The sequence below is a fragment of the Toxotes jaculatrix genome, chromosome 2, assembly GCF_017976425.1.
Source record: "Toxotes jaculatrix isolate fToxJac2 chromosome 2, fToxJac2.pri, whole genome shotgun sequence".
NCBI classification, from domain to species: Eukaryota; Metazoa; Chordata; class Actinopteri; family Toxotidae; genus Toxotes; species Toxotes jaculatrix.
Genome location: NC_054395.1, coordinates 25,441,039 through 25,458,037, shown reverse-complemented (window position 1 = coordinate 25,458,037; position 16,999 = coordinate 25,441,039). Strand labels below are relative to the sequence as shown.

The window sequence follows — 16,999 nt, the reverse complement described above, 5'->3', positions numbered from 1 at the left end:
AAGGCGTCAAAATGGGACAAAAAAAGTCAAAATTTTTTTTGGCCTCAAAATGTCATAAAAATGGTCATAGTATAGTAAGGCGTCAAAATGGGACAAAAAAAGTCATTTTTCAGAACGGCCTCAAAATGTCATAAAAATGGTCATAGTATAGTAAGGCGTCAAAATGGGACAAAAAAAGTCAAAAATTTTTTTGGCCTCAAAATGTCATAAAAATGGTCATAGTATAGTAAGACATCAAAATGGGCCAAAAAAATACAATTTTTTTTGAAGATTTTTGATGTAGTACTTCCACTTTCACTTGAGTAAATGTTTTGCGGTATATTTGTACTTTTACTTAAATACTAAGCTTCAGTACTTCCTCCACCACTGACCATCTCCCACAGAAAACACCCGGAGCCACAAAACCTTTTGACATCTAAAATGAGGATAACACTGCATATATCTTTTTTTTTTTACCTGTATGCTATGGATAAAAAACTATAGTGTGTTGCAGTTATGAAATCAGTGAACTGCTACAGAGAACACAAAATTTTATTTCTGCATGTAACAAAAACATTTTGAACTCTGAAAAAAAGACGCTTGGTTAATGCTTACTTTCAAATAAAATACTTTGAGTTTGTGTATTGTACTGTAAGAAGTTTCACGATATTATTTGAAATATGTGAGAATATGTGAGGTTATTTTACCTCGTCCAAATCAAAGGTCTAAAATACAGGTTATAAAGCTTCTTGTGGCAAGTATAATAATAACAATAATAACACAAACAACAGATAAGTATATCTTTAATAATGACCATGATCAAATCTAAGAATGTGATAGTGACCTCTGATACAATGGATATTTAATTCAGGGGTGACTTAAAACCTTTTTTTTGCATAAATTTTCTATATTCCAATACCGTTATATAACTCTGATGGCTCCACAGTCATACTCCCTCTCTTTTCTTTCACTCCAGCATACACACACATACACACAATATAGCAAGCAATTAAAAAAAAGTCACAAACATATACCATATAGGCTAGCCTCTGGGTGTTCATACACTTGACAATAACTCAGTTAAGTATAATGCTACAGTTAAACATTTTGAGGCGATCTCAGTTAGAAATGCCGGTACATTAAAGCTTACATTTTCTGAGGATGATGTGGATAGGTTATAGCCATGAAAATGATGAAAATGAAAATGCCATTATAATGATGTTAAGAAAGAACAAGAAATGAAAAGGAAAAAAAATTCCACGTGACAGGCCTGGCTTTGAGTTTTAAAAGCAGTACATGCTACATTTCCTTCTGAATTTCATAAACAGCTATCCCTGTTGGAACAGCAGGGAACAGAGGGAAATAAAAGTCACTATAACAGGGAAATAGACAGAAAGCAAATTTTGTGTTGATCAAAACCTGAACTCATTCAGTATATTTGTATTTCCATCCTTTAAATAAGAAAGAGAGGGACCACCTTTAAGAGCGTTTGTTCTTTAAACATCTTTTCCCTGAATCTCTAGCTGAAAATTTTGAGGTACAGTACTGGGAAAAAAAAACAAAAAAACAAAAACAAAAAACGGATTTCAATTACACTACTGCTGAAAAGAAATGTTAAGGCTCCACTCTGGAGAGAAAGAAAAATGTAAATTTTCTCCACCTTACTGTTACTTAAAATCAGTTGTAAGCCAGGTGATACATTATTTAAAAATAATTTTCTAACATTTACGCTTTCTAATGTCACAACCTTATACGATTATGTCTATGCATACAGAAACTTTCAGTGTACACATTCCTCCACCAAAGTAAAACACCCCTAACATGAAAAAAGGGGCATTATAGAAGTTTTTTTTTCTTGTGATAATATAAAATACAACTGGCCACACACAGATAGCAGACATTTGTCAATAAAGTGTTGTTCACTCATTAAGATTAACCAATACAAGCACTTAACATTTCTCCAACACACAAACCACAAAGTGAACAGTCACTGAATATCAGCAGCATGTTGTCAAGAGATTTTCAAAACAGACGTGCAGATATTTATACTTAGTTAAGAATGCAAGTTCTAGGGTAGCGATAGAGATTTATAAGGCTAAAAAATACAGAAAAAACAAGAAAAATATATATTATTGAAGCGATTCAACTGGTGGAACTAGCTTCATCCCTGCACTCATCTTTAAGACCGGGAACCAGGAGCAATGTAGCTCAAAAGTTTGACATGGGCCAAAGTCAACAAAATTAAATAGAAAAAAATATTAGTTTTCAATTTCTTTATGTCCGTGTGTGTTCTGTCTAAATTTCAGCATGTCCACTCGAGCACGACTGTCGATCGAGCCTTCAGAAGGCGTCTTCTGTTTACTTCTGACGATCCTGAAGAGAAAGGAAATAAAAACCAAGAAACGGTCAGATATGATCAATAAACATCACATAAGAAGCCTGTAACACTGCAGAGCAACACTGTGAAGAGACCCAAAGTGGGGACGGATGATTCAATAATATCATAATATAACTGACTTTTAGTGGAATTATATTGTGATAATCCTGTCAGTCAGACCCCAACAGACAAACTAAATGAGATTCTAAAGCTCTTTAACACATATGAAACATTTTTTCTGGTGTAAAGCAAAACAGTGGAACAGTTCATTGCATTGAACATAAATTTCATGATTTTATAAATATGGTTTTGTATAGATTTGCCATTCTGTGATATAAATCACACAGCTTTACCACTATCACTATAATATTCATATTAACATCCTCATGTCATATGACCTATCCCTACACTAGAGAGAGAGAGAGAAGTAAGATAACAGACTTTACCTGATCGATTCGGGATCGGCTCTGTATTGAGACGGGCTCATAGCCCTGTTAAAAAAAAGAAATAAAAAGAAAAAGCTTTAATCAGAAGTTACACTAAGAATACAAATCACTATAAATCTTGATAAAATCTATAAATAAGGGGCTGTCTGAATATTATTAGGTGTGGCGGGGGGGCAGAAAGTGGGGAAGTATTATTGTCTTTTTTTTTGTGTTGTTGATAGGAGGGTAGTCTGAGTATTTGGGAAAGCAGGGAGAGGTCTTTTATTTTTTATTTCCTTGTATTCATATTTTATTTCTGCCTCCCTGAGATTTAATACATAAAAAAGATCAAGTGGTTACATCAACAAGATGGTTCTCATGTGTGCTATGGGTCACTGAAACAGAGCCAATTAGCCAAGCTGGTAGAAAGGCTCCAAATCACACCTGGTTTATGTGGCTGAGAATCACGCAAGTGGTTTAATTAAGACAGTCAGAGAGGCAACTAATCACATATTAGAAAAAAATCATCAGGTCTAATTCATGTTCATCTCTATTCCTTGAAATCTGGGGTAACAAGAAAACGTTTAGCAGCCTTGTTATCATAAATATTATTTGCTATAAATTTGGCAATAGCTGGGTTTCAGTCATGTGATCATGATGATGCACGTAGGCAGAGCGATTTCACTTGGAGGGTAGGAAGTAAGTTACATGGCAAAGCCAATGGAGTAAATATTAGCAGAAAGTCTGTATTGTACGGGTTTAGATCCCGTGTCGAGACGGAGATACACACAATTAATCAAACAATATGTTGGACGTGACCCGTACCTCATGAAGATGAGTGAGTTTTCAACGGACGTTAAAGATTTGCCGACAATCGAGGCTGTTGAGATCACCAATTATCTTGTACTTCATACCTCTTATTATACGAAACCGCAAATGAAAGCCTACAAAAGCCTGGAGGCATATAACTTTTTTGTGAGCAGGTGGGTCCACAACTTTGTTTCCAAACGGCTCCAAGACAATTATCGTTTGGTCTTCGCCAGGGTGAGTGTTTATTCTTATACTGGTTATGTATAGCTAGCAGCTAGCAATAGCAGCTATAATGTCAGCAAACACATCTTACAGGCATACAAGGGGGTTTATTTGTCAATTACATAGAAATACTAATGTATGACATGACAGCGAAATAGCATTTGGACTACTGAGTCAACGTCCCCTAAAACGCCAGGGCAGCCTAAAAAGTCCCAATGAAGTCCATATTAGACTACCGGCAACTTAATAATTATTACTATGTAAATGAGCATTAAGCGACAACCTAATGATATAAACACAGCCACAAAAACCAAGTTAGCTAGCTAACATACCTTTGACGAAGTGGTCACTGCAGACACGGGCATTAGCAGACTGCTCCTCCCGACCGCAGACGTAGGTTTAAGATCAACCTTTTACAGCGTTGTTCTGTAAGTTTTTAATATTTCTCACCTTTGTGGGTGACTACTTTTGGTACCCTACAATAGCTTTTTTCTTTTTCTCTATTGGAACGATTTGAGCACCGGTAAACTACACAAAACATAGGCATTTTTCCACACGGTAGATTCTCAGTGTATCAGTCAGCTAAAGGCTGAAACACTTCCTGCCCTCCATCTGAATTTGGCGCCCTCGCGCCGCTGCGTCGTGAAGTCACATGAAACCCACCTATTGCTCATTTCACTTTGTATAGTAGTACGATAACTGAGGAGGACATTGCATTTTTGTAACAGGTGAAAGATGAGGTTTCTTCCCACCCCAATAATTTTCATACAGTCCCCAAGTATCTTATTTTCTCTAACTCAAAAGTGCCATGTATTAAACCTCAAAGAAATCACTACCTTTTTCACCACCTCCTCCTCCTCCTGCTTCTTCTCATAGTGGGAAAAGTCATCAAAGATAGAGGTGGTGTGTTTGTACTGGGCAATAATCTTGAGCACCTGCTTTGCCTTCTCCAGAGGAACCTCTTGAGTGTCACGTGAGTTGGTGACTGGCTTGTTGTCATTGTTTTCCAGGCGGATGTGGCGCAGCTGGCTATTAGGCACGTCCTTGACAAACAACCAGTTCACATCAAACTTGCCCTTCCACTTGTCCTGCGCCCAAACACCAGCACTGGTGCCATAGTCCACAGGCGAGCGCATCTCTGCCACGCCGCAGAAATGGCCGCTACCGTTGACACTGAACAACAAGTAGACAGGACCTTTAGAGTTCATCGCTCTGTAGGCTGAGTCCAAACGCTTGTTGCCATGCTCCGTGCTGCACCAGATGGAGTACTTGATGGAGCGGTGGATGTCGTCCTCAGAGTAGCTCTTGATGATGAACACGCGGCCGTTCTTCAGGTTCCAGTCAAACTCCTTGGGGTTGTAGCTGTGGGCTGCTCGCAGCTTCTCCAGCACAGGGTGGGACTCTGATCCCAGCTCTGGAGGCAAACCGCCACCCCCTCCACCTCCGTTACCAACACCGCCACCATTAGAGGAGCCGCTGCTGTCCAAGCTTCCGCCACCGTAGCACAGGTTGCGGTTGCGTGGGGCTACCCAGCGGGTCTGAGGTGTTGGAACAGAGTTGTGGTTCTGGTAAGACTGTGGAGGAGGAGGAGGACCCTGCATGGTCATCTGCTGCACGAGGGACTGGGCAGACTGTAGGGACTGTTGAAGGGGAGGTAGGAGACTGGGAGCATGGGAGTGAAGCTGTGGCTGGTGCTGTTGGTGGTGATGGTGGTGGGGGGGTAAAGGAGGAGCCATCTTGGGAGCAGTCCCTTTATTATCCCATGTATCAATGTCCATGTTGTGTTTGATGGGAGGTGGAGGCAGAGCTCCTCCAGCTATGGGTGTGCCAGGCTTGTTCTTGGTCTTCTGTTGCTGCAGCTTGGCAGGTTTACTTGCAATAGCAGCCCACGATGTAGGTTTCGGAGGGGGCATTCCAATTGGTGTGCCACCGTTGCCTGTGGCAACAGCTGCAGCTATGCTGCCACCTCCACCGATCACAGAGCCTGCACTCTTCACACCTGAGCCACTTCCTGTCACATCCCCACCTATTTTTAGGCCCAGCATGCCCTGCTCTAGGCTGTTCATACCTGGAGCTTTGCTCAGGGTGTCACTATGGAAACCTGTCTGACCATCAGGGACTAAGGTGCCTCCTAGAGAGCTGGGTGGGTAGCTGTAACTCCCCCCATAGGCCGAGCTCTGAGTCTGCTGGCCCTGAGAACCACTGGTGCCCCAGGCAGAGAAGGCCGGGTTCTCTGGGAAAAAGTTAAACCTGTGAGGATAGATGCTGCTGCTGAGCCCACCCGGCTGCCCAAACACTGTGTCGTGCATGAAGTGATGGTCTCCATTGCTGAGGGGGGCATAGGGTGTCAGGTAGGGAATTGGTGGGTCACCTCCTGTAGACCAAGGAGCCTCACTGAGAGGGTAAGGAAATCCAATGGAGGGGGCATAGTAGCTGGACAGGTAAGGGTCTGTCATGGACTGATAGCTGTTATTCTACAAACAGAAACAGAAAAAGAGAATTGTTAGGGCGACAGAATGCAGTAAAACAGATGCTGAATGAATGAAATTCAGACTGAGGCGTTCCCCACCTGATTGGACTGGCCAGTGAGATAGGGCTCAAAGTCATTGTCATGGACTGTATCCTTCTGGTGGAGGGAGCCATTCTGTACTGAAACTGGAAAGGCTGCAATAAAAATCAAACCGATTTCAAAGCTGCACATCAGAGTTCAAAAATAGTTCCAAACAACCTACTGATGCAAAGTCTATTATGAATCCTAAAACACCTGCGCTGTACAGTAAATAATGTCACTACAACAGCAGAAATTTCTCATGATATCACCTAATTCAGAACGCAGTTAACACTGATGCATACTGGACACCAGGATGTGTTCACTGGAAACAGAAAAATAACAAAAAATAACATGTCTTCCGCACTAGCACTAACACATTGTTTATGACATTTCATCAACTGTCCACCAACCACCGAGACTCATATAGCTAGACTAAACCTATAGTCAGGGAATTAAAAAAGAAATCCATTGATGCTCGACATGAATGATGTACAGTGTAGTGTAGAGATTTCAAATAGATTATCCTGTCGGACGCAGAGTGGTGGTCTGCTGGATAAATCTAACCTTTAGAAGGGCTGACCTTTTGAAACATGCAAGGTGTTTTCAATTGATAAGCTGTTTGCCTGTACCATGATGTATGTTTTGTAACTGCATACAGTTGCAAAACAAACATGGATCACAATATGTAATGATTCAGAGACAGTTTAACACTTTGTACATATTTTGAGATTCTTTGTTGACGTAACAATACAGGGATCAGTCCTGTGCCTCAGGGGGGCATCTGACATGTCCCAAATTCATTCTGCAGCATGACAACGAGCCCAAACATACAACCACAGTCATAAAGAACTATCTCAATAAGGATAAGGAGTCCTGCAACAAATAGTCGGTCCCCACAGACCTGTAATCTCAGCATCATGGAGTCAGTCATGAAGAGACAGAAGGCGCTGAGACAGACTAAATCCAGAGAAGAAATGTGGCAAAATGCATAGAAGAAAATACCTGCCAACTACCTTAAAAACAGCCCAGTTGTTCTGAGGAGAATTAGATTCTGAGAAGAATTAGAGAATTATGATTTTTTTTTTTTTCTGTATACTGTGCCTTTTTGGCATTATTTCTGAAAACATCCTTATTTTAGTTTCAGTGCCTAAAACGTTTGCACAGTACTGTGTGATGCATCAGTTGACAGGTACGTACTATGCTAAACTGGTTTATGTGTATCATCTTTAGGTACAGGAACATCTGGAGGTACACCAACCATTTTTCTCTTACCTTTGCTTGCATCTTGTCCTTTCGATGTCTTTGTGGTCATATTGAAAGGAGGAATGCATATGAGAGGAAGAAAAACAGGAAAGCCTTGCATGGGTTACGGATGTTATTCAAAGCATCACACATGATGAGATGTATTCAAACAATTTTTCTGAAAACCAGGCTGACACACACACACACACACACACACACACACACACAAAAGCCATCAGCGCCGAGCGTTTGAACAAGGTCTTCCAGTCGGATACCCACTGGAAGCTGTGGTCCAGGCCTTCGTTATTTACCAGTTTTCCAGCTAACCTCCCCTCTCAGCTGGCTAACTAGCTGACTAGCTGGCAGGGGTGGCATCGTCTTAAGAGTGGGGTGCACACACCGCACACCTCGCCTCCCTGTAGCAAATAGAAACCTGAAGCTGAGCGTGTGTCCTCGCTGCTTACCTGAGGGTCGATGCTAGCGGCAGACATCATTCATCCACCAGGTGTTGTGTTAAACCCTGACCAGACGTTCAGAGTGACCGCCGTGTGTGAGGCTAATAGCCGGAGAAGCAGCTCCGCGTTACTTGGCTAACAGTTAAACACAGTTAGCAGCAGCCGTTAGCCGGTGTCTGTGCTCGGAGCGGACAGTTTGCTCGTCGTAGCCCTGCTGGCACTCCGCGCTGTCCTGTCGACATTAATCCAGCGGGGCTTCAATCCGCTCCGACCCCCCCTCACCGTTATATTAAAATCCAACCAGCCTCGGTGGCCCTGCTCACTTGCCCCAATGGCAGCTTCATCCGGGGTCTGAAGGGCGGAAGTGACGTTGATGACGTAAACGACGCGTCCGTCGCTACCTAGCAGCAGCGTATCGGTGTCGTTGTGCTGCATCTCAGTTGAATTTGCGATAAAAAAATACGGTGTTTTCCAATTTATTCATCTACTGAAAGATAGATTTTCTCCGTACAAACTCCCAATCAAATTGGCCAGATTTAACAACAACAGCTTTAAGTTCTTGTAGCCTGGACTTTAGTAAGTAAGATAATAGGCGATTAATCATTTAGCTGATCGATCCAAAATTAAACTCTTTTTACTGTTGTCTGACATTTATAAAGCAAACACTTAACTGATTAATCAAAAAATAATAAATAAATAAAATAAATGAAAGTAATCCTTAGTTGCAGCAGTAACATATAAACGCAATTACACTTTAAACAGATTTATCTTGAATAGGCCTAATAAAGATATACAAAAATATCTAATGGTTTAACAATGGAATTTTGCTGTAAGGCCAATTGTTTAACAAAAATGCTGTCTGTCATGTCTGGAATTCCTTGATTGATAGTACCAGTCACACCAAAACAATATGCCATTGCTTTTCATGCAGTTCTCACCAGTTTTTTTGTAATCTCACAGAGAATAACATTGTTATCGCTATGCACAATTTTATTGGAGATATTGATATTTGGAATAAGCTGTGCAGTAAAATTAGGTTTCATTTCCTGCAGCAAAAATCTTTTTGTCTTCTGTTGTGGGTGTACAGTGGAAAAAAATCTTTTTCTAGCCAACATAAATGCTGCATTAGTAATAAAGAAGTATTCTTCAAGGGTTTACATCAAATTTACCCTGTAAAAGAAGTGTTGGAAAGTAAAAAAAACTGTAGAATATCACCAGAGTCATCATTTAATGATAAAGAAAAGTGTGCAGCACTCCAGTACAAGCTGAATTGCAGATGTGGTTTATTTCACTGAATTATATTTTACACTACAGAACTTGGGATGGTCACTTTTTCTAACTGAAATGACACATATGAACAATTTATACATTTTACAAAACATCAGAAAGAAACAGGTACTTATTTACACATTTCAAATCACACTTTTCTTTAAGATAACTGTACTTGAGTGCTGAATATCTGGTGATTTCCATCTCTTTCACACACACACACACACACACACACACACACACACACACACACACACACACACACACACACACACACACACACACACAAACACACACACAGGCAGACTTTCAGTGAGATTTATGGCACTTGAGGCCTGAGGAAAAACACATTATAAATAGTTCTATGCATTTTCTACGGTGATTACACTGAAAACTCCACTTTGGAAAGTGTGAACAGCACAGTGAGGCTCAGCATCTGTAACAGATGAACAGAACTAGGCCAAAGATGATCCATGATGACATTCTTCAGAGTTGTTTCATCTTCTTCCTGGTTCCTTCTCAGCTTTTCACGACCACTTTGTTTTCGTGGTTATTTATAATCTGAACAAAATTATAGGAACATATAAGATGTTGGACAAAAAAGATGGTAAAACTGTCATAGACTGACTGAGGGAAAATCAGCAAGAGGGACTGGCAGTGACACCTACCCATCAAGTCTTTAGACTAGAAGAGCAACTGAAAGGGTTTGGATGGATGATGAAATTCACCAATGAAATTAACTAAAAAAAAAAAAAAAAAATACAAAAAGAAGAACATAAAATAAGTGATACACAAATATGACCCCACAAATGTAAAGGAAAGTGTAAAAATTAACAATGGAAAAGACAGAAATACAATACATGCACATCTTGGGGAAACACCATAGTGATGCTTCCTCATCATGGATTATTATGAATTAAATGATACACTATATGTAAAAAATATATATGGCAAATGTGCATATTAGGAGTTACTTACAGCTGTCTTCATCATCTGAAAAAGTGCTGACGACATAGCAGGCATAAACAAATCCCAGGAGCTGTGGAGAATGAATTAAAAAATGTATAACAGTTAATCACATGCGATGAAAAGTGATATTTTGGGTCACATGAAAAGCACACGTGTAAATCATAAACAATTAAAACAAATAAATAGATAATAAATAACCTGTTCTTTACCTACTCTGCTGTGAAAAAGGCCTATTGTGTCCACATATGTGTAGCACTCCTATGTGCACTGAGAGAAAACTCAAATCTCGAAAGTACATTGATTTAAAAGAGCAAAGCCATTACATCAGGTTAATCTCACGGGAGATTTGTGCTTAATGCCCATGTTTTTCATGTGATCTGTCGGAAGAAGTGGACCATGGACCACAAATAAGACCATGAACAAAACCTTTCTCTTCACTAGAATAATCGACCCTAACCCTCAAAAAACTGAAATAAAACTGAGAAACATAGTGTGATCGCATTTTTGTATTGATTTATCAGAGACACAAATTCATACAAATATAGCAAAAACAAGTGCTGTCACCTTTTGTTGCTTTTTAAATATAAATCAAGAGTTTGCTCCTTTCATTAAATCTGTGCAAACTGAAGCAAAAAGATTTATTTTTTATATTTTAGACATTTAGATTGTTGTTTAGATATTTACAGTTAATTATGAATGTATTTGAGTGACCACACATACAGTGCAGTACAGACAGAGGCAAAGCCAGTATCCAGACATTCGCCTCACTAACAGCCACACACTAGAAAACTGTGGAAAATGTCTTATTTGCAGATTTCAACCTCTGAAAATAGAAGACTTGCTGCTTTTTTTCCTGTCATATAACTGAAAACTGAATATTTGGGGCCTTGTTCTGACTTCTGGTCAAACAAAACAAGACATTTTAAGATGTCCACTTTAGCTCAGCAAAATTTTTTGACAGGTTTTTAGATGTTTTATAGACTAAACAATTAATCAGAAAAATAATCAGCAGATTAATTACCTATGACAATAACCATAAGTTGATGAAACTCATCCATGATACAGAAGTTGCAGGCATGACTGAGAAGCTCGGCACACAAACTGCCACTAGATTACAGTGTGATAATGTGATGCCATTCTTAAATGTTCTTGTCTGTGTTTTCCAATTTACATTTGCTGTTGCTAAGCAACAGTTCATTCCTGTGTGTGCAGATGCATATTTACTGATATTAAAACACAAGTCATTTGTAAATAAATATGCTTTTTGATTTAAGCTTTGAAAGTGTCATGGAGTAATTTTGCTGACATTTTCACTTGTTCAGTGTAACCGAATTTAAACGGCGACATCGCATGAAACTAATGTGATGAACAAGTCACTTAAGCAGAGACTCACTGATATGAGGAGCTGGACGATGCAATGCAGGATTTCTATGTACTGGTATTCCAACCAGCAGCTCAGCACTGTGGTCAGCTCAGGGTTTTGCTGGTTGTGCCACCCAGCAGAGGGAAGGCCCTCGCTCTCACACCCAGGGCCGTTGTCCTTCCACCAGGACCGATGTGACGACACTCCAAGGGACAGAACATCACTGTCCTGCAGTGATAAAACAAACAGAAGAGATGTGAAGGGAAAACTTAATCTCCCAGGTTCTTACAGATATTTCTGGGAGGAATCTGACATGCAGTAAGGATCAAGTGGACTTTGGTTTAATATGTGTATTTTCATTATTGATGATTTCATTAAGCTTTCAAATGATCTGGTCATTGTTCATTTGTGCAGTTTTTTGTGTAAAATGTCAAACTACTTCCACAATTTGACCAAGAGTGAAAAAGCTTAAATTACAAATATATTCTGTGGACTTTTCCTCCTGGTTGGTAGCCCCCTTCACAGATTTCAAGAAACTAAACATAAAGGAAATGAGTAGAACCTGTTCCTCCCTTTGCTTTTATTAATTTACAGCCTAATGATAGAAACCATAAATTTCTGGAGCCAAATACTTGTAAATGTCTAGTGTTCTTACTTGATAAAGAAATTATTTAATTCACAAGATTTGAAAGTATTCATCAACATCAATAAAGACCAGAAAATGACAATTCAGTATATTTCTATGTAGACATGGGGACATTAACAACTACTGTCACTTGATGAAACAAAAATTTTTTTTTAACTGAGAACAGAAACATACTTCATAGGCTTTTTACCATGTGTCAGTAATTGGAGGTTTGGGGCTTGAGATGCAGAAAGAGCTGAACACAGTACTTAGGTGCTGTAGCTGTGTGGGTCTCTAATTATCTGACACTTACGTGACCATTAGACTCACCTTTGAAAGACCTCCCAAATCCAAGTAGAGACAGCTCACAAAGACATTCCAGCCAACCCACAACAACGTCCACAGCAGGTACTGAGCAAACAAGAACACAACATTGTAGTGTAAATGAATGAAACTAACAATTCCTCACTCTAAACAGACAGAGGTGTGTAAAGCACAGGTCCCTGAGATAAAACAGAGGTCTCACAATATGATTAAAGACTGAAAAAAAGAAGGACAGATTTTTCTGTTTTACAGCATTATGTGTACTTAAAAAAACAAAAAAATCTACGTAGCTTATTGTGAAAAAACCCACACACTGCCTCTCAGTTTTTTTTTCATTATTATTATTATGAGGTGTTCATACAGTCATGATGGTGGTGATGGTAGTAGCAATGATTGCTATTGTTTCCATTGGTTTTTTTATTTGGTCTTTCGTTACATAGTACAACACAACTCTCACCCTGTCATTGTCGCACACAGCCCTCATGCATATCACAACATGCCTTAATGCACACAGACACATATAAACACACATCTCAAATGCCCCGGAATACTCTGCATGTCACAGCAGTTGTTCCTCTTGATGTCTACATGTCTTCTTGTGTTTTCCTTTTCATAATCTTTCACATTCGACTTTATTGTCGCTTTTTTTGTCACGTGTAAATAGAAGAGGAAAAAAATAACTATAAAGTAACATTTAGCATCCAGTGCTTTAAGAAAAATAACCTTTAAATCAGACAGTTTCCTCACCATAATAACATAGCGGGATCTGTACTGGACGGCACCAAACAGGCCCAGGATGACCATGATGATGTGGAAGAAGTTGATCATGATGGGAGCCCACTGGTAGCCGAGGAAGTCGAACACCTGCCTCTCCAGAGCAGTTATCTGGAGGTTCAACAGGAGCAGAAACAGGACGTTTAAAGCCTCTGACAGAAATGATGAGTTATAAAAGACATTCATTCTGTCACATCCGTCTGTGTCCGGTGAGACTGTGCTACCTTGGCTTGTTAGACAATGATCTTTAGCCTGTGAATTACACAAGGTTGTAAATTTCTTTCCCCATCAAGTTGTCAAGGTAACTGAGCCATGGGGGACAAAGCATGCAGACCCGGGTTATAATGTTATGTCCTCTGAGGTCGGGGCCCCAGTCAGTCATGAAGGGGGGCAGGGTGGGAAACAGAGAGTAGGAGGACAAAGTGGGTGCAGCCCTTCATTGTGGTGGCTGTAGTGGTCAGTGGTCATTGCCTTTCATAAGCACCTCCAACTATTACAAGCTTATTTTAAACATGTTTCACAAAAAAATATGAATTTAGGAAGAATGCAAGCAACAATCAGTTTCATTATTGATTAATCTAGAAATTACTTGGTCTATAAATTGTAAGGAAGTAATGAAAAATTCTCATCATAGTTTTTCAGAGCCAAATGTGATGTATTCATGTTGCTGATTTAATCTGATCAACAGTCCAAGAATTTATACTTTATTATAACAAACAACAAAGAAAACCTGCTAGAAATTTGCATTTGAGAAGGTTGAACCAATCAGTGTTACCAGTTAACAGACTAATCATTTCAGATCAAATCTTCATATTTCATTTAAATTTGCATGTGATGCAGATTAAACTTGAGTTAATAATAATGTGAATGGAAGGTTATCAAATATAACATCAAAGAATATGATAAACAGGTATTTAAGTTTAGTGATTACCTAAATATTGTAGTGTAGAGTCTTAAATTACGATTTTAGAAAAATACAAAATGTGACGACTTAAAAGCAAGAGCAAAGAAGAACTTTCCCATTATAATAAACCACAACTCTTTGAGATGTAGCTTTAAAATGTTAATCAAGTGATTTCCAATAGTAAAAGTTTTTTTTTTTAAGTGTCACCAACGCTGAAGGGAAAGACAGCAGCGGGCCTGATGTGTGAGCAGATGTGTTTGTGTCGAAGCGTCATGTGTGAGAAACAACATCTTACCAACTGCAGACAACACAGGAGGATCAGCATGCATCGTGCCGAGCAGCAACCCATCTTCCTCTCCTCTGTGCCTCCGCTGGATCTGATGATGAGGATGATGATGTGAGAAACACCAGTGAAGTGAGTGGATTTAAAAAAAATAATTCCTCAGACACAAGGACTAAACCTGCGGAGCTTTAGATCCATTGCCAGACGTGAGCAAACGCACAGTGCACTTCTACCTGATGAGGAAAACACGTAGGCTGTCCCTGAGTGAAAACTACGGAGAGGGGGGAGGGTAGGCTGTATGAGAAGCGATTAATGCCACCAATGAGAAGAAGGGGGGAACCCTGAAGGACAAAGTCAGGCTCTGGATGCTGCAAAGCTTTATTTTTCAGTAATGGACACGTCAGTCTCTAATGCTTACTGAAAGTCAAGCAGCCATTTAGACTTTGGACAGGTTTCCATTCAAATTTAGTGCAAAATTTTACTTAATTTCCAGAAAATCTACAAATGAAATTGCAAATGAATGTGCATTACCATGCACAGCCAAATATTAGGAACTGAGTGCAGTTCAACGCTGGAAAACAACATGGAAAATGTGGTGGAAATATTTAATTTCTGTTTGTTTCATGTATAAATGTGAGGAACTTCACAGTCTCCTCATCGCTCCACTCACATCGGATTTGTAGTCTCCTCAGAGGAAAAGAAGTTTGGGTGACAAGTTAGTCACATGCTTCATGCACGTCATGGTTTTTGTTCACAAAAATTTGTTTCCATTGTAATTTGTAGCATTTTGTTTTTAGGACACAAAACTTTTCATCCCAGGAAAATGTAAAGAATGTGTTTTTCAAATTTCCGGGTTTGTCACTTGAAAGATTTTTTGAAAGACTGAAAAGGCGTACAAAAAACAGGCAGATGGAAACGCACTAATTGATTGTTGGAATTTGTTTTTTTCCCACTTTGCCTCTTGCAGGTCATGTTACACTAAATTAAACGTCTTTCATGATTCAAATAATCACTTGGTTAAGGACAAAGAAAGATTGTGTTCAAGGTTAAAAGAAATTAGAGTTGACTGCAGTCTCCTGGGTCAAATTCCAACATTTTGTTGACCCATCTGTCCGACCCGACCTCCTCGAGCATCACACTACTTCCTCTTTGGCTCCTGATGGACACGACTCATCTTTTGTGTTGTTCTATGTACTTTTGGACATTTGCTGACACGACTGATGGTGTCATTGTCCCTGGAATGACAGTCTCCATTAAAACCCTTCCCAACAGTAGCCTCTGTTTATCGTTCCTCTGTGTCTCCTGCACTGTGGCACGGATTGACCCTCATACAGCAACACCGTCGTCTGCACCCTGATAGGTGGTTGTTGTTCCCACAAAGCTCTGAAGACACCGGTAGGTGGTGGTAGTGGTAGAGGTACAGGCTTCGAAGGTGTGTGTGTGGCAAGGTTAAAAACAAAAACAGCAAAGATAAAGACATTACTGGCCTGCTTTGTTTATTTTCATTCATTATTTATTTATTAACAGTGAGACAAACTATATGTGGCAGAAATGTATTTATAAATAACAGTTTGTAAATAACAACCCGTTTGTATTATTTGTTTTCACCTGCATTTGGTCCAACTTTCATTTCACAGTGAAACCTGTAATAAGGGGTCAGACCAGGTTTTTGGCGGCAGAGGCATTTACAAGGCTCATAATCATACAATTCAATTTGTCTGTAAACCCACTCCCGTGTTCAGGGAGATTAACAAATGCTCCGACCAGCAGTTTGACCTGTTGTGTTGCCTTGACTGACTCTTATGGTAGGTTTTAAAGGGTTGGGCAAAAAATAAAAAATAAAAAAGAGAGTGAATATCATATATCAAAACCTGGAGTCATAGATCAACCATGTGTTTCATACAATATTTACAGGAAAAAATAATACAGTTGTTTTAGAGACGTGATGGAAACACTTTCAACAGTTTATTTTCATCTTATTGGAGCACAGCCCACCCTCCTCATCTGTCCAAAATCCCCAATCTGCCTCTGAAAGTAACCACGAGCGTACACGCATATCTAGCAGGGACTGAGAAATCAACCTAAAACCCAGAGTCAGTCCATACATTAGGCGATAGACCCGCACTTCCCCGTCCTTCCGAGGGATGACGCTAGAATCAAAAGACAAATTTATAATTGGGGGGTCTCCAGCTCTGCCTGTGTCACATGGAAGCACAGTAGCTGAGCCGAGGGGATGCGAGTAGAGATGGAGGGGGCTTGAGGGACTGTGGAGGAGAAACCTGGCACTTGGAGATAACAGTGGAGATACAGCGACGGCGGCGGCGGCAGCAGCAGCGTATAGGCAGGTCAGACACTTCCCAGCCTCCCTCCTGGCTGGCTGGGGAGCAGAGGAGCGCGGACAGGGCGCGCAAGGGGGTCAGCGGGCGC

At 40.0% G+C, this 16,999-nt stretch overlaps 2 protein-coding genes across 2 annotated transcripts; both read right to left on the bottom strand.

Moving 5' to 3' along the window:
- Positions 1 to 605: 605 nt before the first annotated feature.
- ythdf1 (YTH N(6)-methyladenosine RNA binding protein 1) lies at positions 606 to 8,404 on the bottom strand. Its single transcript, XM_041059463.1, has 6 exons — positions 8,071 to 8,404; positions 7,637 to 7,664; positions 6,383 to 6,477; positions 4,650 to 6,287; positions 2,803 to 2,847; positions 606 to 2,352 (listed from the first exon to the last, which is right to left on the bottom strand). Exons 1-6 carry the CDS (start codon positions 8,098 to 8,100, stop codon positions 2,338 to 2,340), a joined length of 1,851 nt encoding a protein of 616 aa, XP_040915397.1. The 5' UTR covers positions 8,101 to 8,404; the 3' UTR covers positions 606 to 2,337.
- Positions 8,405 to 9,797: 1,393 nt separating this feature from the next.
- On the bottom strand, positions 9,798 to 14,638 carry nkain5 (sodium/potassium transporting ATPase interacting 5). Its single transcript, XM_041058407.1, has 7 exons — positions 14,585 to 14,638; positions 13,359 to 13,496; positions 12,618 to 12,698; positions 11,693 to 11,890; positions 10,309 to 10,369; positions 9,999 to 10,070; positions 9,798 to 9,891 (listed from the first exon to the last, which is right to left on the bottom strand). Exons 1-6 carry the CDS (start codon positions 14,636 to 14,638, stop codon positions 10,015 to 10,017), a joined length of 588 nt encoding a protein of 195 aa, XP_040914341.1. The 3' UTR covers positions 9,798 to 9,891; positions 9,999 to 10,014.
- Between the last annotated feature and the right edge of the window lie 2,361 nt (positions 14,639 to 16,999).